Below are 24,645 nucleotides of genomic sequence, written 5' to 3' on the forward strand. Positions count from 1 at the left end.
AAAAACCTCGCTGCACCAGCACGGCGACCACAAAGCCTTCCAAAGAAGCCTCTTGTGCGAGGCTGGCGGGTGGCAGGGGCTGGCCTGCAGCAGCAGGCTCGGCGTTACCTTCTCGTAGTACTTGATCTCGTACTCCAGGATGATGCCATTGGGCTGGTCTGGCTCTTGCCACAGCAGGGTGACACTGTTCTGGCCCGTGCTCTCCTGATGCACCACCACCACCTGCGACGGGGCTGGGGAGGCAGACACAGCACGTTAGGGGTCTGCTGAGGGGGTACTGTGGAGGGGTGGGACAGGAGGAGACAGCAGCAGGGAAGGGTGGAACTGGAGCCCCAGGCAGGACCCCTGGTTTAAACCAGGTGTCTGGTTTAATTAAAGCCATGTGGAGACAAGTGCTGTGATGGGAGCTGAAAACAGGCTTTTCCTTGCTTCAGCTCCCTCGATCTCCTACCCATGGAGTAAGTAGCTCTGAGGAGATGAGAGGAGGGCACTGTCCCAGCACAGGCAGGAGGGGACACTGGTGCTTTGTTGTGATCTGGAGCCAGAAAGGAGAAGGGGCAGTGGAGTTGGAGATCATGGAGCCCTGTCCCACCTGGGCTAGAGCACTGCTCAGAGGAATTTTCTGGGGAAATAGCATTTTGCAGCAGGGGATTTGCAGAGGTGAGACATGCATAGGAGATACTTTTCTAAGCAAACACTGCTGTCACCTACCAGGGACTGGCATTGGTGTGAGCTAAGAGCAGAGCACAAAATGTTGCCCAGCCCTTTGGGAAGGGACAGAAGGTTGGAGGAACAGCCTTAAAGATTCATGCTCCACTTAGTGTTCCTGTCAATAAAAAAGTGTTCTCTGTGCCCCTGTCTCCTGCAGAAAAGGAGCCTCCAACAGCAGCTGGAAGGGGAGAAGGAGGAAAAAGGACACCACGAACCAGAGAAAGGTAAGAGGTGCCTCGGGCAGCAGCTTGTCCCACCTCAGCTCCCTGAACCCACCTCCAGGAGCGGAGAGGACGGGGGTCACATCTCCCGGGGGTTCCAAGCCCATCACCAAACCAGCCCTTTGCTGTTAGAGCAGGTTCTGGCCCATGCAGATACTGGAGCAACATCAGAGCAACATCAGCATCACCCACACAGGCAAAGGCTGGGGATGGGGGGTGTCTGCTCCTCCTACCTGCCTGGTTTGTCGTGATGTTGGCGACTGCGGCTCTCCTGGACTCCAGGCTGAGGTCGGAGACGCCGTTCACGGCCTCCACCCAGAAGGAGTAGTTGGTGTGTGCCAGGAGGTTGGTGACAGTCAGTGCCCCCTGCACCAGGCTCATCTGCTGGGGCACGAAGCGGATGCCGCTGCCGCAGGCCTCGCACGGCCCCGCGTCCCCCGCGCAGCGCCGGCACAGCACGTTGTACACCACGTCGGCACGGCCCCCCTTGTCCAGGGGGGGGCCCCACTCCAGGGTCACCGAGGTGCCGTTCACGCTGGAGATCAGGTTCACAGGGGCGGAGGGAGGGCCTGGGAGAGAAGAGGAGGTTCAGGCAGAGCAGGGGGTGCCGGGGTGTTGGGAGTGGTGGAGCGCGGGACCAACGGAGGGATGCGCCTTGGGCATTTTGGGTTCGTGCCTGAGCGTACAAAGGGTGCTGCAGGGAACACAGAGCTGCCCAGGGAGAGGAATGCTCCGAACACAAGACAGAGAAGACACAGACAGGGCTAAGGGTGAAGTGCCATGGCTCAGGATGCCAAATGCCAGATAGCAAGAGCGAATGTTTGTTCTGGGGGAAGCAGGAAGCAGCGGTGATGCAGGAAGCTTTTGGAGGAAGAGCCAAGGTGTTGATGAGCTGGATATGCTCATCTAAAGGGAAGGGAAAACTCACATTTCCTGGAAAGATTAATAAACTTGGGTGGATATCCCCTAGGGAAACACAATTGGATGTTGTTGACCTGTCTTTCACCCAGACCTCAGCCATCAGCCTCACGCCTTTCTGTCCTTCTGGACCAACTACAGAAAGGAGGACTCCTCCTGGGATGTCCTTGAACCCCTTTTTAATAGCACTGGGTCCCTCAAAGCAGCCAACTGCAAAGAGCTAAGCTAAGGCCTTAAAACAAGCCCTAGTGCCACATCCACAGAGAAGGAGAGCACAGCAACACTTGAGCTGCCCCAGTGGCTGCTCAGGGGTGTGTGACCATTCGGTGCACTTCTGCAAAGGAAAGCTGCAAAGGCTGGAGATGGAGGGGGAGGAGGGGGTAGGGGTGTGTTGGTCTCTTCTCCCAGGGAATAAGTGACAGGACCAGAGGAAACAGCCTCAAGTTGTGCCAGGGGTGGGTTAGATTGGGTACTAGAGAAAATTTCTTCCCAGAGAGGGTGGTCAGACATTGGAACAGACCATGCAGGGCAGTGGTGAAGTCACGATCCCTGGAAGCGTCCAGAAAACCTGTGGATATGGCACCTGGGGCCATGGTTTAGTGGTGAACGTGGTGGTGGTGCTGGGCTGATGGATGGACCTGATTTTAGGGGCTTCTCCAACCTTAATGATTCTGTGATTCTAAGACTCTGGCCAGGGACGTTTGGAGAGCAGGATGACACAGGATGAGGACGAGGACGACACAGAGGCAGTGAGGAAGCTCCTGCCTGAGCAGAGACTCAGGGTTGTAAGGCTCCAGCTGTAAGGCTCTGGAGCCCCTTGGGCAGCGTGCACAGGGGCAGGAGTGAGCCAGGCTCAGCCGGGGAGCAGCTGTTGTGCCCCAGGACGTGCCGCCTGCCCCTCTGCAGCGTTGGTGGCCACCAGGGCAGACGGGGCAGGGGGTTCTCGGGGGGTACTCACGCGTGCAGGCGGCCGAGGGCGGGTCCTGCAGGGCCCGGTAGAAGCTGCTGTCGCAGCGGCACACCCGGGCTGCCCGGCTCTCCGAGTGGCTGTGCAAGGGGCACTTGGCACACAGCTGGTCCCCGGGGGCCGACTTGTAAAATCCCAGCTGGCAGGCTGCAGGGGGAAGGGCAGAGGTTCAGAGGGATGCGCCTGGATGAGGGGATCCCACCAGCACGAAGCTGGACCGCGCTCTCACCTGGTGCGTGGGAAACCAGCCCTTCTCCCCGAGCGCCTGCCCGAGTCCCCTCCTGCTGTCCGGCTGCACACTGGGCTCTGTGAAAACTTTTGGCCCCCGGACTGCACCTACTGCCATCCTGGCACCCGTTCCCCACTGCTCCACAAGCAAACTCGGGTGTCTCTGCCGCTCCTGAGCCGCCTGCAGAGCTCCAGGTGCTTCCTTTGTGCCCGTGCCTGCTGCCCGAAGCTCTCCCCGGTGCAGCCACTGTCTGGCCCAAGGACAGGGAGCCCACTGCCCACTCTCTGCGGAGGGACAGCGAGGACAAACGAGACAGCCTTGAAAAAAAATGAGTTGTTTTTTTTTTTTTTCCTCCGACAAAACCCAACCTGCCTGCAGTTTCTCTGCCGCCTCCTGATGCAGGAGCTCGTCCCACGCCGAGGCTCCGCTCCATCCCACCCCCCCTTTCCCGGCAGCCCCTCGGGTGCATCATTTGTCACACAAACAAACAGCTCGTCTCTCGTTAGGAAAATCGATTCGTTCAAGAGTGACATGTGGCATGTCAGGTATCTGGGGGCGGAAGGATCTGCCCTCTCTTGCCGATTTAGATTCCAAATAAGGAAAAGCAGGCTCTGTCTGGGTCCCAGTACTCAGGAAGTACTTTTAGGACCAGTTACAATGATTCAAGGATTATTCCTGGCTCTGACTCATCTCTACTTTCCCCACTGAGGTAGTAATATCTTCATTTTCCTGTCTTTACATCCAGTGTCCAGATCTGCATACAGCCTCAATTTTTGCTTCCAAGCATCTAGAAGGGTTTTGTTTGTGATCCACCTCCCGAGGGAGGCTGGGTCCCTCCATGCTGTTTGTTTTGTTTCTTGCTGATTCATTTGCTTTTTAATAACACTCCTTTCCTTGCCACAGATCTCCCTGTGGCAGGCAGACCAGCATATTCCACCCATCACACACTGCACAGTAATACAGGAGCCTTTTTATAATTGAGCTAGTTTAGCAATGGCAGCTGAAGGCAGTGCTCCAGCCACACACGTCCCTGGTGTGGGGACCTCTTGCTGGTCCTTCTTCAGACTCTGTCACCAGCTTCTGTGGCACTTTGGCACCAAGTGCTCCTTTAACAGCAGGGGAGTGATACCACCAGTGCTGCAAGTGCCAGAGGTGGTACTGCAGGTTGGTGTCACATCCTGCTGCAGCAAAGGCCACCAGTTCCAGAGTTTGCTCCTGAACTCCTGCTCCTCCACTCCCCAAAGGCCATCAGAGCAAGGAGCAGAAATACCTGAACTTCGGGATGCAAGGGAAGGCAGTTGTGAAATTGCAGCAGCTTGGGGGTGGCTTTGTTCCCCAGGTGTTTTCTTGGCACTTTTCACCTCCTCAAGGGCATCAGAAGAAGAGAGAACACAGGGGATGCAGATCTGGGGAGAGGTTTGCTGTCCCTTGCCAGTCACACCAAGGATAGCCCAGGACATTTGCCAGGCTCCTGTGCTGACTGGTCATGCCACATGCCAAGAGATTCAGGGACTCTCTACCCTTGCCAAGAGTCCTCTAATGCCACATCACCCTCTGGTTTGCAGCCCTTTAGTTTTGGGTATAAGACTGATATGAGTGCTGATACACCCTGTTCTCAGGTGGTGACAAATTTGGGAGGTAGCCAGCTGGTGGAAAACAAAACAAAACAAAAGAAAACAAAAAACTCTGTGAATTAAATAAATCTGTAAGAAATAAAATCTCCCATTTTTTCCACGTGGGAAAGGATGAAGACACAGAATGAGCACAGATGGGAGCTGAGCAATGGGACATTCACAGTTGGTTTTGGGCAGACGCAGATCAGGAACTGCTGCCCTCAACTTGTGTGAATCTCCCTTGGACCTGCAAACCACCACCATCTCTAACCATGCAGCAACCAGGGACCTGTGATTCCAGAGGAACTGGAGTGGTTCCCTTCCACCAATATTTAACTAAGGGCAGAGAAATCAGTGCTGCCTCGGGTATGGAGACACAGGCAGCAGGAAGGATGGGAACATGAAGTGCAGCAGATTTGCACGGAGCAATTGTAATCACTTAGCATTTAATGCTGTAAAAAAACCATTAATTACCTGTAGCAATGAGTCACAATTATTTTAGATGCACTCAAGGGGAAAATTATACTAAATGACAAATTGCAGGTGAATTTGTGTGCCAGGGCAGAGCCATCTCCTGGCACAGGGACAGCATGAGCACACAAGGAGGACTGGAGAGCACCTGGGGCTGGGGCAGGCACTGCTCAGGCAGGTCATGCACCTCTGGGTATCTCAGTGCTTCAGAGGGAAGCAGAACACATGTGCAAAGCCTTTCACAGGAACAGGAGAGGGCACTAGCTTGAACCTGCACAAGATATAAAATCCCTACAGTACAGGATGCCAGGCATGTCCTGCTCTGGGTTGAGCTCTCTCATGCCAGGCCAGTGATGTGTGGAGGACCAGGACCTCCTGGGTTAGCTCTGGGAAGAGCAAACAGCAGAGAAGTGGCCAGCAGGAACAATTCAATCAATGCACCAGGTATAAAATCCACTGGTCTCCATAGCCATGGCTGTGGCAGCACACCCAGAAGCCTCTCAAATCTGAAGCCTCCCACCAGTGAGGTTGTGCTGCTGTCTTCACTGCAGCCAACTACTGCCACTTGCCAGAAGTGCCCTCCCAGGAGCCCTGCAGAAGGTGGGGTTCTCTTTTTTCCCCATTATTTTATTCAACTGATACCCTTTCTCTGTGTCTGAGGCTCTCAGGTCCTGCCTCTTTGTGAACTACCAGAAGTCCTGCTGCTGGTGTCCTCCTGTCCCCAGTGCCATTCCCTGGCAATGCCCAGCCCAGGATGCCTGTCCCTGCAGTTTCATCTCATGGTGTGGTTTTGCAGTGCAAGTGGGACAGGAGCAGCCCTTCACCTGCCACTCAGCTCAAGACTTGCACACCTGACTGGGCTTGCAGCCTGTGCAGACCTGGCTGGTCCCAGTATCACCAGCAAAGCCTACAAATCCCAACACTAAACCCACGCTTGGCAGAGCACATCTCTAGCCCCGTATTGCACAGGTGAGTCCCCAGTGATCAACCCCAAACCTGTTTGGTTCAATTCCATGGGGTTTCCACTCATCCCCACACCCTGCACAGCACATCTTGCCTGTTTTCCCTGCCCACCAGCCTGACTCTCACACGTCGTGTGCCCAAGGGAGCAGCAGGTTTGTCTCAGGAACAGTGAGCGTGGGGAGGGCTCTGCTCACCATCTGGAGTTCGGTCCATTTGTTTCCCTCCTTCTCCATCCTCTGGGGACGGGACAACATCTGCTAATAAGCTGGCAGAGCTCGGGAGATGATGGATGGACCTGTCAAGGAGATGCTGGCTGGGAACAAGCTGCTCTTCTCACTCTGAAGTGGCTGTCTGGGTCTAGTGCTCTGCAGGTGGACCTGATGGGACCACCATGGGCTGCTTTGGTGGGGCTGCAAATGCAAGCACTGACCCTGTGTCACTCCCTTTCAGCTTCACCCTCAGCCTGGGAGGTTTGGGCATGGCTGAGAGGGTGCCATGGGGCAGCTCTGTGAGCCCAGTGCTGCCAATTGCTCCCTTTCCTGACCTTTCAACAGATCTGGGCATCTGCAAGCACCAGAAGAGCAGTCATATACTTCCCTTTGGCCACACCAGGAAGAGATAGAGATGGAAATAGAGGTGTCAAAGCCACTGTGACAGCCAGAGACAGGCACCAGTCCCAGAGCCCTCCAGGCTGCAGAAGCCAGCACAAAAAAACCAGCTCCTTTCAATCCAGTTTTCAGCATGATGCCTCCAATCTCAACTCCCACATGACACAGACACTGAAACAGGAGCAGGTTATTCTCAGTCGTGTCCTAAAAAGAGGCATCTGCCTCATTGCCCAAAATCTTGTGCTTTTACAAGGCTGTGCTCCCCTTTCCCTGCAGTCTCAGGTCAGCCCAGGCTCTGGCCTGGTCGGTGTTCTGGAGGGGGTTTGGGGGCCTGGCTGGCAGATGCTTTCAAGTAAACTCCTGGTCCATAGATCATGGGTTGCCCTAAGGCTCTGCTGATGCCCACACATCCTCTGTGTGCTCTTGCCCCTGCCTTACCTCTGAGTGCCACGTGAGCCTGACCACAACTCAGCTCCCACCTTGCAGTCCCTCTGCTGCAACCCTTCCCACTCCCAGTAACCCATCACACCACTCCACACACCTCAACTTGTCTCTGTCACCCCAGACTCCACCTCACATCCCTGCTGCTTGGCCCTTCTTCCCACAGTTAACCCTTTGCACCCCTGAGTGTTTCAGAGGGAGGAACAGGGGCACTCTTTTACCCATAAAGACTTTGCAAAGCCAGCAGAACCCTGTGCATGAGGCTGCCAGCAAATGGCACGTGCAGCAAAGGACTCCCTGAGTCCTTCTTGATAACACCCAGACTTTTTTGCCACCAAGACAAGTTGCATAAGGACAGTCCTGCTCTTCCAAGTGGAGTAATTCCACTTGTAGTGCTGGGCAAACTGGAACCATGGTGGTCCAGACTGGCTGCATCCCAGACTGGAAATCTGCATGGTGCTGCCACAGAAAAATCAGCAGGTCTTAGAATCTCACAGCATGACTTAGAATCACATCTCTAGCCTTACAATCCCAGAATGGTTTGGGTTGCAAGGGACTTCAAAGATCATCCAGCTCCCCTGCCTTGCCGTGGGCAGGGACACCCTCCACTAGATCAGGTTGCTCAGAGCTCCATCCAACCTGATTTCAGCCCTGACTCTCTTCTGATCTTCTTTTCCACCTCTTAAAAAAAAAAAAAAAAAAAAAAAGGACAAAAATAAAAGTAGGAAACATCCAAATCCCAGTTTGCTGCTTCCTGGTGCAGACATCCTTCTGTGGGAGTGGAGGTGATGCTGTGCAGACTTCTGTGGGAGAGACAGCCTGGCACGCTCAGAGCAAAGGCTTTTTTATAAAGCTTGTCTGGGGAAATGCCACAACTTGCAGGAGTTGGATGGAAACAGGCAGCCTAATGCTAGAATTAGAAAAAAAGCTGTTTCCCAAACTCAGCCTTGTCAAAGGGTTTTAGACAGAACTATCCAAAGTTTCTGAAAAAAACCCCCACAGATTTCATCAGACCAAAACCAGATCCAGAAAACACAGTCTGGAGTAGAGAAAGGGGCCGAATGGGAGCACCCCTGAAGGTGACAGTGCTGGAGGTGTCCCTGCTGTGGGGCAAAAATGAAGAAAGGACACACAAAACACTAAATACTTCATCCCACCCCCGGCAGGAGCTGGAATGGAGCTTTGGGGGCCGTGTGAGCCCTCTCACCACATCCATATAACTATGGATGTGTAGAGGGGCTGAGCTGCAAAATAAAGGCTCCCAGCCCTCCAGCAAGTGAAGAGCATCACAGTGGCCAGCACAGTCCTCACCCACACACAGCTGAACCCCACCAGCCTTTGGATCCCCTTCTCCTTCATGGCAAAGTGTCAGCAGCAGCATGTTGTTTTCAGAAGAGGGAGAAGTCATCACTTGAAGCAGTGACATGGGTGGGATCTGGAGCTCATGCCAAGTACAGAACAACTTTTTGGCAGGGTCCTACTGCTCTGTGGGATGAGGAGCATCTTCCCCATGCAAGGCAATCACACCAAGCCTCTGAATATGCTGGTGGGGAATTTGATGTCCCCAGCCCCCCATTGTGTTACACTGTCCCCAGGGAAAGGACTGCTGTGGAATTCCAGCTCTTTCCTGCAGTCTGGCTGTGTCCCAACTCCCCAGCAACAGCTTCCCAGGCACCTGCACATGGGAAATCCAGAGTGACAACCTGTGTTCATTACCTGAACTCAGCCAAATTCTGTGGAAGAGTTCAAACAAACAAACAAACAAACAAACCCCCCCCCCCCCCAAAAAAAAACACATTCCCAAACTGGTGAATGTCTTTGAGTGCTGCCAGTTCCATTCATCATAGCCCAGCTGCTCTTTGGCACTTCTTAGAGGGGCCACAGAGACCAACAAAGCACAAATTAAATTTGTTTCATCCCCATCACTTCCCTGAAATCCAGCCTAGCATCATTCTCACCCTTTATCTCTGTCAGCAGAAAGACACAGAAAACTCAGAGGAAAAGTGGCAAACAATAAAATATTCAGCCAGGGACAAAACCTGTGTTGTTGTGTTGGTGGGACAAGGGCAGCTCTGCAGGTACCTCTGTCCTGTTTGTTTGTTCCTTACCAGAAAACTAAATAAATAGGTTTAGGTGCTGGGATGCTGCTTTGTTTTGTTTTCCCGGTCATTGCAATTAGCCACTGGATTTTGGAGGAGAGAGTGAGTGTGCTGGAGATACTGGGATCACCTTGTCCTGCCCCCTGCCTTCTCCAGCCTCCTCCCTGGGCTGAATTAGCCACACACACAGCCCAGCACCCCTGGGATCCAAACAGACCAGCAGCCAGGGCTGTGACTGTGTGCTGGAGGTCCTGGTATGAGGCAAGTGTGAATCCAAGGATCCCATCCCAGGGCTGTATAAACCTCTAGGTGAAGAAGTCTGTCCTAATGAAAAAAGGGAAGAGAGTAGGTTTAGATGAGATATTAGGAAGAAGTTGTTCCCTGGGAGGGTGGTGAGGCCCTGGCACAGGTTACCCAGTGAAGCTGTGGCTGCCCCTGGATCCCTGGAAGTGTCCAAGGCCAGGTTGGACAGGGCTTGGAGCAACCTGGGCTAGTGGAAAGTGTCTCTGCCCATGGCCAGGGGAGGGAATTGGATGAGCTTTAAGCTCTGCTTCCCCCTTGCCCCACCAGCTGCAGGACTGACTTCCTTCATAAATGTCCATGGATGCAAAACTGTATTCACAAGCACATAATTACCAAGCTGGGTATTTTCTCCTCTTAATTAGCAGTGCCATGGTTCTTTAATTGCTCGATTAAAGTTGCCCACAAGGAAGGTTTAAGGTACATTAAATCTGCTGATTGGTTCATCAGCATGAATCCCACCAACTGGAAAAAATTAACTGGCTTCCAGATTGCTAACCAGACTCTCCAGATCCATTTCCACCAGCCGTGTCCCACAGGAGGCAGGAGAAAGCCCAGAAGTCCTTCCCCTATTCCCACTTCTCCTTCAGTTTGGGAGCTGGAGGGGAAGAGCAGTGGCAGCCTCCCTCTCTTCTCCCTCTTTGCTTCAGCCAAGAAATGGACTTTGTACTCTGGACAGAGCTGGGTAAAGTCTAAACCAGGGCCAGATCCTCATTCAGCCACACACAGCAGACCCCTGTTTGGTGGCCACAGACACCCATCCTCATGTGCAAATGGGCTGATGGAGCAGGAATTAGGACTTGCTCAGGTGCTGCTCCCCCATCCCTCTTTTCCATCCAAAGAAAACAGCCAGGCTGAAGGCCCCGAGCACAGCAGAGGGAAAGCAGAACCACTTGTGAAAGCCATGGATATACCACAGAGATGCTCTTTGGGAATTCTGCCAAAGGCTCATCCACCTGCTCTCACAACAGGGAAGAGGACCTGTCCCTCTGTTTTACCCTTTTCTATTTCTTCATTAAAGAAAATGCTTCCTGGGAGATTCTGTGCTCCTGGAGGTCTCCATGGCTGGATGCTGGATGGGTTTGTGTCAGCTCCCAGACAGCAGCTCTGTGATCTGTAGCCATGGCACTGCCACTGATGCTCCAAACTGACTCTCTGTGCATGGACAACCTGGGATCAGCTGAACAGATTTTAGCTCAATTTTAAGTTTTGCTCACTGATAACTGGTGAGAGATGCAGCCCAAGGAATAATTCGGGGTCCCAAAAGGTGGACCCTCATGCAAGGACCTGGCTTTACCAAGATCCATCCACCAAGGACCATCACACAAGGTCTTGGTGGCTCAGGAGCCCTCCCAAAGAGGACGTGGTAGGAGGGATGTGGTTGGAGAGCCACTGTCCTCACCTGCCTGAGCTTCCCATCCACCTCTCCATCCATCCACCCACTGGACATGGTACACATGTCTCAGCCCTCAGCCTTTGAGGAGGTGGGTTACAGGTCCTTCCCTTCCCACAGAAGCAAAACCAGGGTTAACAAGCTCCCCTTTCCCATCTCTCTAATTGCACTGACCTTATTGAAATGGATCTCTTATTTGTCCTGCACAGCAGCTGCATGTCAATAAGGTGAATTATGCTGATTGCCTCCTTATCTGATAAATTGCTGGGACAGATCCTTTTCTCTCCTGCTCTTGCTTATTCTGTTGTTTAGGCAGAGCAGTTGCTATTTGCTGTGTGTAAGAGATGTTAATGTTGCTATTTGCTGTGTGTAAGAGATGTTAATGTGTCATGTGTGGACCGATGCACTTCAAGGAGGAAAGAGCAACGACTCTGAGGCTGTGGGTGATGGGGTGAGGGAAGCAAAGTCCTTCAGAACCTTGAAAACCAAGGGAAAAACAAGTGGGGCAGCAGGGCTGTGCTGTCCCAGGAGGGATTTCATCCTTGTGGTGGCCGTGGCAGAAGGTGCTGTGGGGCTAAACTGATGGGAATTTTAGGAGCTGGCAGACCCCAGGATGCCATCAGGAGCTGTGGGAATTCCTGCTCAAACCTGGTTTCTGCCCAGTAAGGCACTGCAGCACACAGCTGGAGAAGGGGGTCACATCTGATGCCAAGCCAGCTGGCATCCTCAGGTCGTCCCTATCCCAGTGTCCCGGGGCTGAGATCTGGCCCCCTTGATCCCATGGAAACTACCCCTCACATCCTTATGGCAAATGTTAAGACATCAAAACAAGGTGAAACGTGTGGATCCCACTGAGACGGGTGCAGAAGTCAGAGATCCCAAACACCACCCTCCTGCTCCCAGAAAAGGGGTATCCAATGTGATGGATGACAGCAAAGACCCATCCCTGGAAGTATCCAAGGCCAGGTTGGATGGGGCTCGAAGCAACCTGGTCTAGTGGAAGGTGTCCCTGCCCATGGCACGGGGGTGGAAAGAGATGAGCTTTAAGGTTCCTTCCAACCCAAACCAGACTGTGACTCTATGACTCTGTAAAGGGGATGAGAGACAGAGAATTTCCCAGTGTTCCTGCACATATTCACCATGTGGCACCTCACCCTGTCCTTCCCAGCTCTGTGGCACAACCTTCCTTCTCCTCTGAAGGGCTGGGAACAGCTCTGGCTTTGGTCTGCTTTCCTGAGCTGTCCTCCATCACTCTGGCAGGTCCTTAGAAAAATGAACGTTAAAGAGGAGAGGGAGAAACCTCCACTGTTCAAACATCTTTAGCTTTGACAGATAAGGTGTCTGGCTGTGAAAGGCAGAAGGAAATTAATTTGGAATCACATTTTAAACACTGCCATAGAGGCAAAGTATCTTCTCTCTAATTTCCACACATCCCCCTGCCCCCCCGCCCAAGCAAAAAAATGAATTTCCCTGATATTTATAGAAAGATTATTAGGGCCACTAGGAGTGATTTATATCATCTCATCCCTGTGGCCGAGAATGAAAAATTGCTGGGGCCACAGCGGCTGGAATCCTGCTTTTGTCCTCCTGACAATTAAAACGGCTAATTTCCAACTCCAACAGATCTGCTGGTGTTATAAATCACTCCAGGAGGGCATTTTTTCAGCCTGAAAAGTGAACTCTGCCCTAGTCAGGCACAAGATCAGAGATTTGCATCTGTTTGCTTTCGTATGTACTCTTGCTCCACACCCACCCACCAAAGGGGATGTGGGCAAGGAGGTGCTGCCCCTGCTCACTTGATGCTGGGTCATCAAACTGTGCTGGGAGCTGGAAAAATGTGACAGGGAAAGCAGGAGAGGAAGATGACACCGAGGTCAGAGGAAATCCAGTGACATTTCCGTCCGGTTTCTGATGCCACAAGCCTTGGAGAGTTTTGCTGGGTCTGGGTCCATCTCCATGCAGAGGGGCCATCTGGGAGCACATGTTGGACCACATGTGCCATGCTTATGGTAGGAGCAATCCCACTAGAAAAGGGTAGGAGGGCACAGCAGCTCTCCCACAGCTTTGCTTCCAGGAGAGAGCAAACCTGTCTGAGAAATCACAGGAAAATGAGGCAGCACTGATGCCACAGATTCCCTCAGCCTCCTGGCTTTGGGATCTCCTGGGGCAGAGACTGCAATACAGGACAGCTGGAGGGGAATACAGGGATTGGGTGTTTGGTGCTTCTGAACCAACTCACAGATCTCTGCAGTGGTGGAGCTGGACCCAGCCCTCCAGGAGGCCCTTGCTGGTGTCCCCTCCCACAGTGGCATGTGCCTGGCCCCACACACACCTTGCACCCACTCTTTAGCATGATGGAAGATCCTTTCCTATCTATCCCAGGATAACTCTCAAATCAACGGTCGCAGACAGGAAGAGTTTGGGATAGAAGCATTTATTCTGCCCATCCTTCCCACTCTGTGTAGCCAGGGACCTGCGGGAGCCAGCGCCAGTCCCAGCAGCCCTTGGGTCTATTCCAGCCCGGTGCCGGACGTCCTAACCTTGAGTCAAGTCTCCCTAAGACAAATCCTCCACCTGACATTTCCACGGAGCTCAAACAAAAGGCCCCCGCACTCATATTTGTGCTGCTCCCCCTCTCCACGTCCCAGGAAGGAAGCGAGCGCAAACAAATCCGTGTGCAGGGCTCTCCCGGGGAGCTCTGTACACACACATCCCACACGCCTGCTGCTGGTCACCCCACTTCCTTATCGCAGTTTGTACAGTCGGCAGCTCACAGCCTGCCCAGAGGGTCCCCCGGGAAAGCTCCCCAGCAGCCCCGGGAGGGTGAGGGATGGACACAGTGACCTTGTTTCATGAAAGCTCGATGTTTTTCTTTTTTTTTGTTTCCCTCCCTTTCAAACCCCTGCCAGCGGCGGGGGGTGCTTTGGAGAGGCCAAACAACACATTTGGGAAGCGTGAAGCCAGCCAGCAAAGGCTTGGGCAGCCCTGGGCCTCCACAGGAGGCTGGCTGTGCCAGTTTTTGTGAAAGGGCATCTGTCCTCAGCCCTTCTCCAAAGAGGCAAGAGCCCCTCGCGGCCATCCCTCCCCTCGCAGGCACTGCAGGCAAGAAGCAGGGAGACTCACCCATGCAGGAATCCCGCTGCTCTTCGTAGCCAGCACTGCACACGCACTTCCCGATGGGCACCAGCCACTCTCCCTCGGCGCTGCAGTACATCTTGGGGGTGTCCCTCTCCTCCGAGTGCCCCACGCACTCTCCCCGCACTTCCACCAAGGAGGACGAGTCCGCCCCAGTCACGGCCTCAGAGAAGGATGCCAAGTTCCTCACTGTAGCCGGGCACTTCTTGTAGTAGACCCGCACCGAGACGATGGCAATGCACGCCCCGATGTCCTGGAAGGCCAGGTAGAAGCCCCTCTTGCTCAGCGGCCCCACGCCCCGCACCTCCGTGTTCAGCTTCAGGCGCCGCACCCCCAGGTCCACGTTGGTGAAGCTCTCGTCCGCCGCGATCGTGTCGATCTTCATGAACTGGCTCTCCCGGGTGCTGGTGCCCAGGTCCCGGTCGGACTCCATGTAGTAGAGGTTGAAGGTCTCCTTGCAGGTGCCCAGCACCCCTGGCATGCTGTTGCAGTCCCTCAGCGTGAATTTGATCTCGGCGTAGACCCGCCGCGCGCCGTCCCGCTGAACCCAGTTGGTCCGTAGCCAGTTGTTCTGGTTGGGGGTCATGACGTTACAGACCTGGTAGGTGTGGATGGGGCTGAAAAACTCGTCCATCTCATTGATCGAATCCCACTGTGGGACGGAGAGAGAACAGGTCATTCCTGATGTCCCCAGCCACCGGCTGAGCACAGAGCATGCACAAGTCTGCTGTCTCCCGCCCCAGGATGAACTCCCTCTGCTCCTGTGCCTGGCTGGGAGGTCAGTGCTGCCACAAGGCAAAGGGAAATGAGGAGGAGCAGCATTTAACCAGCACTGATTTGGGCAGTGACTCCCAGCCCACCCTGCTGCAGCTCTGCGTGAGGTGCACCCTGGCTATTCCCGTCTGGGAACGCTTGCGTGAGGTTGATGTGCTGGCAGAGGCTGATGGCAGCATGTGCTTGGGAGGGCTCCAAACTCTCTAGATCATGTCTGTGAGTCCCTTTTCTTGGTGCTCAGCCCATCATTGGCAGCAGCAGAAACCACCTGTGTGGTGCTCACCTGGGTCTCCTCTGGCTCGTGCACTGTCCATGCACAGACTCAACTGGGTGCTTTCCATCTGGAGAAGGAGTGTCAGGGTGGGTAGCACAGGGTGAAGGGGAAGCATGCAGTGAACACAGGACTTCCAGCAAGAAACAGGGGCCCCTGGGGGCTCAGAGCCCTCTTCTTCCCCACAAGGTGATGCCAGCGTGGCTCCTCGGTGTGAACCCACAGTGCTCAACCCAGCTGAGAGGCTGGATGGGGACTGGCTCTGGGAACACAAAGGTTCGTGGCTTGACAGCTCTGGGGTGAAAATTCCATGTTGCAGTGGCAGCAGGGGGAGTCTGGGGAGGAGAAGCTGGCAGAAGCATGTTGCAGCAAGCAGGATTGCAATAAAGGGTGGTCTGGGTGAGTTTAGAGGGACAGTGACATGGGTGTCACACAAGGGAGGGATGCTAAAGGGTTTAACTTATGAGAAATGAGAAGTAGTGATATTTTGAATACAAATTAATTCCATAGCTGAGGGACAAGTAGAACTTAGATATTGTAGGCTACAGGACACTTTGGGGGGCTCACTCTTGCCTCAGGTCTCCCTCTTGAACCTCAGCAACCCCTCGCCAGGACTCACAGACCTTCCCTTCTCACCCACCACCTCTTCAGCTCACATTCTTGCCCAAACCAAGCACTCTGATCACACCCCTATGGATGGGTCTGGGGCTCCTGAATTGTTACGGGAAAAGGGGAGGAGGTGGAGGAGCAGGGGAGAACTTCAAACCTTCTGACTTTTCCCTGGACTTGGAAACAGGCTTTGAAGATGCCTGAGCTCCACTCTTGTGCCCAAGTCCAGCTGTGAGGGACAGCCCCAGATGCACTGCTGCAGAAGCTGGGGAAGATACTGGCACTGCTGCAGCAATTGCTCCTCTGCCTTCCAAATCATCGCCCCTCTCCTCACACCAACATCAGCACCCCCCTGCCTGCACCACCCTGGGGTCCTGGCTCTGCCTGGGAGCTGGCAGGGAGCAGCCCCCACCTCAGCACCAGCTGTCTGGGGGGAATGGGGAGCCAAGGAAAGCTCCAACCGTGCCTGCACAGAGCAGGAAAACAAGTCTTTTAAGCAGCATTACAAGCACATTAAAATAAACTGCCAGGCTTGCCCTGACAGGGCAAAACTGGTGTTTTCTTATGCAAGTGGTGACCCGTGTTTCATTACAGAGACAAAACCAACAGCAGTCCTGAGAGAAGGATGCTCAGCTCAGAGACAGTGAGCCTGAAGCCTTCACCCCAGTGACTGTGGGAGCTGACCAGGATGCAGATCCACTGGGACAGGCACCTGCCAGCCTTGCTGTGTGGCCACCAGCACTGCAGGGACAGGACACAGCTAGGGGAGGGCAGCACACCTCCAGAGCGTGTGAGATACTGGAAAGATGTATCAGTGATACCTGTAAGACAACCCACTCCCTTTTCCCCTCTCAGGTGGGAATGTCCTTCCTCATTCGACCTCCTTGACCTGCAGCTCCTGGGGAGGTGGTGTGGTGCCTTCTGCTCGTGTGAGGGTGATCAGAGCAGTCATTTTGGTGAGGTACATCTTCAAAACTTCCCCAGCATCATGCATTTAGGAGAAAACTCTGCTCTCAGCTCCTAAAGAGCTTAAAGTTACCTGGAACAGGCAGTAGCTCCAGGTGCGAACTAACACGGAAACTCATTCCAAGAGAAATACGTCTGCAAAGGGGGTGAAAGTCAAGCCACTGCCAGAGGAGAAAAATGTTTCTGGTTCATTTAAAAAAACTTGTCTTCTGAATTCCAGAAATGCCCAGGTTTGTCTGGGGATCACTGAGCTCAGGTAGACAACATAGAAAGGGGCCAGGCTACCGGTGTGCTTGGCTGGAGGGGTGAGGGCAGCACCCCTCAGCTTCTCCAGCCACAGAGATGAGCCTGTAGACGGTGCTGTGACACCCGGGACACCCCCCTGCTGCTTGCCCAGAGGGTACAGTGGTGCTCAGGAGTGTGGGCAGAGCCAGGCACGGCACAGCCCCTCTGCCTCTCCCTGCTCCCACACCCGCCTGTGCGCACGCTGAGGCTCTTCCGAGGGTGTGGAAGTCGCTGTCGAAATTAATCGAGCACAAATTAACACAACATCTGCTTCCTGTCTTTTCCCTGCTGAGTTTCCCCGGGGGAAGTGAGGCAGAGCCGAGCATGGGAGGAGACACGCGGGGAGAGGGCAGAGCTGGGGGGGTGAGCAGGGATTACCCTCCCGATGCACAGCCGGCTCCCCTCGGCGATGCCCGTGGGGCCAGGGCTCTCCAGGAGCGTCCAGCGAGGGAAAGATGAGGTTATTGTGTGCACCAAAACGCTTTGGCTCCAGCTCGTGTGGTTGCTTTGCGTCTCCAGACATTCACTTCTCTCCCAAATCTGGCACAGGAGATGCAGCTCGTGACTGCAGTGTCCCCACACCCTCGTGGCACTGCCAGAGCCAGCAGAACAGGGAGATATAAATGCCCACCTCCAAGCACGGGCAGCAGTCGGCATCAGCCCCATCTCCACCCCCCAGGTGAACCTGGAGAGTTTGCATTTGCACCATCACTCTTTCAAACGTGGTACTTTTTTTTCACAGGGGCTGCACTGTCAGTTCTGTCCCGGGGTTGTGGGCAGTGCCTTGGGATCCCAGTCTGAGACCAGCCCAAAACACCACAGCTGCCCTGCAGGGAAAGTGCTCTAGGACCAGTGGAAACGGACAGGGGCAGGCAGGTCACCTGAACTCGTGGCTTGGGTGCCACAGGTGCATCTTCCCAGCATGTCACAAGGTCTCATGAGCTCTGCCAGATCCCAGGACCTGCAGGGTATTTGGAATCATAGAATCCCAGAATGGTTTGGGTTGGAAGGGACCATTTTGTTCCACCCCCCTGCCATGGGCAGGGACACCTTCCACTGGACCACAGTGCTCCAAGCCCTGTCCAACCTGGCCTTGGACACTTCCAGGGATGGGGCAGCCACAGCTCCTCTGGGCAACCTGTGCCAGGGCCTCAGCACTCTCACAGGGAGGAATTTCTTCCTAATATCCAATCCAAATCTACCCTCCTTCAGCTTAAAGCCATTTTCCCTTATCCTATCACTGCCTGACCTTGCTGAAAGTCCTTCTACAGCCTTCCTGTAGGCCCTTTTAGATACCAACGGGGGGATGGAGGGACCTGCTTCAGGAATCCCCATGACTGGAAGGGTTTTTCTGTTTCACCTCAGTTACAGGCTCCATGGGCAGGGAGAGGTGTCCGTGGCTCTGGGTACCACTGGATGAGGAGTGCAGGCCCTGTGCACACCCCCAGCATCACCAGCTGATGGGTTGAAGTGGTTTTATTAACCAAAGCTCAGCTCGGCCCATCCACTGTGATAAGATCCCCCAGTGAGACGGAAATGAGGACATCATAATTAACATGGTGAGCACATGTGCCCTGGGGGGGGGGGGGGAACATGATTGCATCTGCACTCAGGGCTTTTGCCTAATAGTTTAAATTAAAGTCAACACCGGTTGTAAAAAAAATTGCCAGATTATGAAAGGCAAAAGATGCAAACACCAGATATGTGGGCAGCTGAGCAAGGTCTTAGAAGTCTCCTAGGGCCTGTGTGGCACGGCTGAGGAGAAGGAGGAGGAGTGGAGGATGGACTGTGTCCCCCTGGAGCAGCAGCTCAGCCTCCCACCATCCTTGCAGTGCCAAGGGACAAGGTCTCCCTAGTCCTGGGACAGCTTCCAGGAGGGATGCCAGGTCTGCCTGGCATAGCAATGCTTTTGTGGCCACTGAGACATCCAGCACTTTCCTTCCCAGTGAACCACAACACTTCCCCAGGAGCTGCCAGGTCCCTCACACCACTGTTACTGGGAGACAAAAAAAAGAGAAGGATGTTATTGCAGCTATAAATCATCAGATGGGAGGCCTTAATGGAGATAATCCCCATGAAATCAGTCACTGCTGTGGCTAAGGAGGGATTTGTCAGGCAGTTAACTACCCTGAGCTTCACTGCAGGTGATTAACTCCTGGTAGTGACCAGCATCTGGGGAATTAGCAATAACCCAGCATTTACTGAACAAGCACTGGGAGATGAGCTTTTATCTCAATTACTAGTTTAAATCTTTATTTTCCAGTGTTCCCTTCCAACCCATCTTTTTTTTTTTTTTTTCAAAGAAAATTAATTTCACCACAGCTTGAGCTGTAACTTGCTGATATTCCTGGATCCAGGCAGAGGCTTCAGCTTGGAAGAGAAACACAAGAAATGCAACAAGGACATCAAAGTGAGGGAGGGCAGAGACGTGGCCTTGGCAGATGGGAGAGCCCCAGCATCTCTTGGTGCTCTGAGGAGAAAGAAATGACCCTGAAGGGAGTTGAAGTGCCAAGGACACGGAGCAGCTTGGACTGGGGGCCAGTGTTTTACAGGGTGGGCTTGGGGCAAAGGGTCCCCAAGCTCTGTGACAGACAAGGTGCATCCAAGCCATGAACTGGTTGTTGGCTGCAGGACCATAGCCAGGCAAAAGAAGTCCCCTGGTGCCTAGGCTTTGCTCTGCAAACAGCTCAGTCCCAGGACATTTACAGCATCGTGAAATCCCCGTCCCCGATGCACAAACACTGCTGGGAAACAATCCTACAGGCTCATCTGTGCTCTCAGCTGGGTGTTTCAGCAAATCTAGTGCCTCTCTAACAGTTTTCTCCCTGAGCACTGTAGGGTGAGGGAGCAGCATTCTTGGCTAATTGTGCCCAGGGGCCTCAGGATACATCCCTTTAGGAGGAGCGGAAGGGGCAGAGATGGGGAGCTGCAAACCTCCTCTGAAGGTCCTTCCTGGTGCTTCCACCAACAAAGCCAACATGGAATATGCCAGGTGGGATTGCTGGGAATTGTGCAGGGCTGGGAGCTGGACTTGATGACCCTTGTGGGTCCCTTCCAGCTCAGGACATTCCATGATTCTGTGATAGGTGTAGAGGCAGCTGCCTGGGTGGCAGATGCCCACCAGCCCTCTGGGCTGACTCCAGCCCTTGCAGTGAGGGGGCTGTTGTGGGGCCAGAGCATGGGGGTGCTGATGGGAGGTCACAGGCAGCATGGGGGGGCCTTTCTCCAGCACTCCAGGTGCTCCCGTTCTAATAAGCTTTTGCAAGGCATCACTCCAGCTCCTTAGATACCCTGTGTCTGAACAAAATCATTTCCTGTTTGACTTTGTAAATCAAAGTAGATGATACAATAATTATTAATAATATGTTGACTTATCTCATCAGCATTTTAATTAGTCAGTAGAAAAGCAATTTGCAAAGGGGCCCATCAGGCCCCCTCTGATCCAGAGGGTCATGTGCCGAGCAAGGAGAGGGGAGAGGAAGGCACTGGGGCATTTTGCTGGGGAGAACTGGGATAGGGGGAGGTGTGGGAGGGGAAGGGGCAGCCTCTTTGACGGCACTGATAAGAGTTTAATTTTCAATGCAAAGGGAATTGTTCCGGGAAAGGAGCGAGCTGAAAAGCTCCTGGGAGACCTTTGAAGTTCTAATTGAGAGGAGCCGCAGCCCGCGGGACAGGGAGGCTCCCGGTGACCCTTCCCTTCCTGCACGTGTCTCCAGGGTGGAGGTGAGGGGGGGTGCGATTAAACCCCTGAGCAGCAATTACAGCCAATTACCCCTCAGTTAATTGTCTGGCAAGAGAAAATGTCAAAACAGGCCAGGCATGGCTCCCTGATGGCCTGACACTGCCCAGGGCCCACAGCTCTGCTGGCTCTCACCATGCCCACTGCTCCCAGCCCCTGCTCCTCCACTCTTGCTGGTCCACAGCAAACCAAGAAGGGAAACAACCTCCCAGTGAGGCAGGTTCACTTTGCCCTCAGCTGGGATGAAAACATCAGGACTTTGTGGGTGGCACCCTTCCAGTTTTGCAGTGCTGATGCTTTGGACTGTTGCCCTGACCGTGTGGGCAGCTCTGGGATCAACCAGTCCAGAGGAGGAAACCTCTGAGGCTGCTGCCTTTCCTCTGGCATCCCCAGAAGACCCAGAGAGGTGGGACAGAACGTGCAGGTGCTGGAAAAGAAAGCTGTAGGGCACTAGGCAGTGAGCTAGCAGACACAAGTCCCTTCCTGAGGCTCCTCAGGCTGGAGACCAAGGCTCTGTCTGCTTAGTGCCCTGCAAAGACCCAGAGAGAGCTACTCACTTCCCAGTGTCACCCATGTAGTGGCCCTGGGGGAAAATGGAGATGTGGGTAAAGCAAAACAAACATGTCTTCAGCTAGGGAGACAGGGTCAGCAATGCTCTCCCTTGGCAGGAGGATGCTGTGTCTGTCTGTGGATGGCACAGATACACTGTGAGGAAATCCTGCACCCTTTTTATTATTTATTATATTTATTATTTATTATTGTTGTATATTTTTAGCAAACATCACTAATAAGATGGAGACTTTAGATGTATTAGTGTTCAGGAGCTGCTGGTGAAGGGCTGCTGGGCACCTGCTGTAGAGGACTGTCCTGAGACACAGCCCCAGCACCCTGTGGTCATCCAGTGCATGACACTTGACAGCTCAAATGAGTTGGGACCCTGGACTCATCCCCTGGATTTGTGAATGTGCAGTACAGGATGCTGCACCTTAACCACCCATGGAAGTCCCTGATGTGGTGAGAATGAGGCTCCTTTGGGCTCAGTCCTTTGTCTGCTTTGGGAGTGCCAGGCCATGCCCAGAACAACCAGCTCAGGTGGATTCATCTTCACCCAAGTCCCCTCGGTGGTATGATGGGTCCCACCTGCATGACAGCAGGCAATGGGCCTGGAGATGGGGTCACAGGGGCATCAGGAGAGCTGGACTAATGGAAGAGGATCCAGAAGGAGAGCCTTGGGCAGGCTGTGAGTGGCAGAGGATCTGACTATGAGGAGGAATTGCCTAGGGAGCGATGAAAGGCAGAGCACTGGATGTGGACAGAGGAAAACATCCCTGACTCACAGAAAATCCCAGAAAAGTTCTCCTTCCCAGGGGAGCAGAGGAAGCCCTGGTCCCTGACTCCCTGAAGGTGTGCTGAGCTCCTCCAGGGTGCCAGGTTTTGGCAGCAGGGCTGAAATGAGATGACAGCTGAGTAGTGACAGGACAGAGATCCACACAACCAAGGGCAGCCTATGGATGACCATGAAGAGGACAACATCTGCCTCGTGCAGACAGTGGCAGAGGAAAGTCTGGTGGCTGGAGACAAAGCCAGGCACACCCTCATAGCGATGGGTTTTTAACAGGGGCCTGTTAACAGCATCACCACAGGACCTGGAGTATTTACCAGCACTGGCAATTTTGCAGCCAAGGATGTTTTCTCCTAAAAGCTGGGCTGCTCTGAGAGCTGAATGAACTGACAGGCCTGAAGGCCTGTATTTATGCAGGAGATCACATCACATTAGTTCCGCGGTCCCCTCTGACCTTGTACCTCTCAATCTATTACATTCCCAGGACACTCATTTGCAACAGCTAACTGCTAAAATTAGAGCTGAGTTAACAATTTAATATATTTACATATACGATAAAGTCTGATAGAAATCTGATCATTGGTATTATTATGAATTCACCGTTCTGATCACTCCTGCTCAAGCAGCGCAGGGACTGAAAATCTCAAGCAACAGATCAATGAAAATTATTAGAGGCCTGGGAAGATTTCTGTGGGAGGTGGAATTGAAAAGATTAGGACCGTTTAGTTCAGAGAAAGGATGAAAAAGAATGGACATGAAAAATCAAAACAGTAGCAGCAGCCAGGTAGGCACCCCAATTTTGCACGTTTCGTGCCTGCAGCAAGCCCCACTGTGCCTTGCAGTAGGTCCTGTGGGTATTTATGGGATTGTTTCTGTTCTCTAAATGAATGAGAAAAATCCTTCCAGCCAGGTCACTCTGACATCTGGAACTCTATTTCCAGAAAGCTGCTGCAGCAGAAAAATCTGGCAAGTGAAGGGGGCACGGGGAGAGGATCCAGCCAGTGTGGATGGCAGGCTCACATGGGCGTCACCACCCCGACGTCCCTCCCAGCCACACCACAGGGCTTTGTGTCTGCATCCCCATTCCCCATCAGGAACCATCTGCAGGGGAGTCCCCCCGACCCTTTTGCCCAGTTTCCCCAGAAACTTCTCTGATTACAGGCAGTTGGGAGCTTCCCAGTTGTTTATGGCTGTTCCCTCTGATGCAGCAAGGAATGAGATGCTTCTTAGCATGAGTCCCACCTCTTGAGTCCCCTCAAAACTCAGGACCTGGTGACAACCTGGTCCCTAGCAGAGGACATGGAGGGTTAAATGGCATTTCCAAAACAGCTGCTTCCCACTGCTAGTCTTTTAGGCTGGCATTTTCCCAACAGACTTTGTCTCTTTGTCCCATAAGCACTGACCTGGGGCTGAGATGTCCATTCCCTGTCCATCCCCTGACCCCCTGCCACAGGGACCCACGGTGACCTGTCCCACTGAGTTCCCTCTGTGCCAACAGCCGCTTCATACTTACCCCATGTGAGGGATAAGTCATCCAGCCCCAGTCCCCCGGGATTGTTGATGTGTCTAGCAAGTTCACTGGAAAACACAGGAGCAAAAGGCTGTGTTAGAAAGCTTTGTCCCCATCTCCAAGGGGTGAGGAGCCAAGGCACCAAGAACCCCCTCCACACATGACACTTGCTTGAATATTCCCCCCCCCCCCCATCAATCTGCTGGCAGGGACTGCCTGGCTGGACGTGAGGAAGGCGTGGATGAGGGGATGGCAACAAGTGATGCTGCCCAGAGCTGGTTGATCAGGACAGGGTTGAGTCCAGGCTCCACAACAGAGCACTGCGACCTTTTGGAGGAGAGTGGGCTGCAAACAGCAGGTCAGAGGGAATGCAAAGCAAGGAGGGGCTGTGGAAACAAACTTCCAACACCAGGTTGTCAACCATTCCCACCTTGGGCCAACACTGATGCAGCTGGAGCATCGTTCCTGGGTTGGACACTTCTCCTCTGGAAGCCCTTTAGGCTCAGCTCCCTCCCAGCATCCCTGGTTTGAAGTCTGTGCTCCAGCAGCTGCTGTAATTGCACACTGCAGTGCCTGGCTCCAGCACAAAGTGACCCCCCATGGTCCTGGCTGACACCCCACTGGAGAGGTCCATCAAAGCCAAACCTTCCAAATCCCTGCCACCACTGGGAGCCCAGCTTAACGAGGAGCCACAGGCAAACTGCAAGAGGAGAGCAGCTTGTGGGGGGGGAGAAGTGAGGACGACTTTGAATGTGCTCAGGAGCTTCCTGTGGAAACCTGTGCAGTGTCAGCAGTGGGGGAAAGCAGGATGCCATGGCCCTGCTGCCTCAGTCACCCGAGCCCCACACCCAGATCCCACAGCACCAGGCAGAGGAGAGCCTTGCCAATGCCTGATAACCCCCTGACTTGCTCAGCACCTGAGGAAGGAGCCCAAGCCCCAGCTCCACAGTGCAGATTCAGAGGGATGGAGGCTTGGGAGAGGGTGCCCTAACCCTTGGGAGTGAGTGCAGTGGGCACCAGCACCCTGCTGCCTCATCACCCCTCAACAGCACCAGGCTCCCACAGGGCCCCCAGTGCCTC

At 53.7% G+C, this 24,645-nt stretch overlaps 1 protein-coding gene across 1 annotated transcript in view; it reads right to left on the bottom strand.

Annotated features, from left to right (window-relative positions):
• The window catches only part of EPHA8 (EPH receptor A8), a 48,382-nt gene that overhangs the window by 12,121 nt on the left and 11,616 nt on the right, over window positions 1-24,645 (bottom strand). The window contains exons 2-6 of the mRNA XM_051786327.1: window positions 23,569-23,633; window positions 14,058-14,721; window positions 2,809-2,964; window positions 1,166-1,501; window positions 109-233 (exon numbers count right to left, since the gene is read on the bottom strand). Of these exons, the coding sequence (XP_051642287.1) occupies window positions 109-233; window positions 1,166-1,501; window positions 2,809-2,964; window positions 14,058-14,721; window positions 23,569-23,633 (1,346 nt within the window). The remainder of the gene's footprint in view (window positions 1-108; window positions 234-1,165; window positions 1,502-2,808; window positions 2,965-14,057; window positions 14,722-23,568; window positions 23,634-24,645) is intronic.

This window comes from Manacus candei, unplaced genomic scaffold (genome assembly GCF_025592945.1).
Source record: "Manacus candei isolate 608988 ecotype Guabito, Panama unplaced genomic scaffold, ASM2559294v1 h1tg000022l, whole genome shotgun sequence".
Lineage (NCBI taxonomy): Eukaryota > Metazoa > Chordata > Aves > Passeriformes > Pipridae > Manacus > Manacus candei.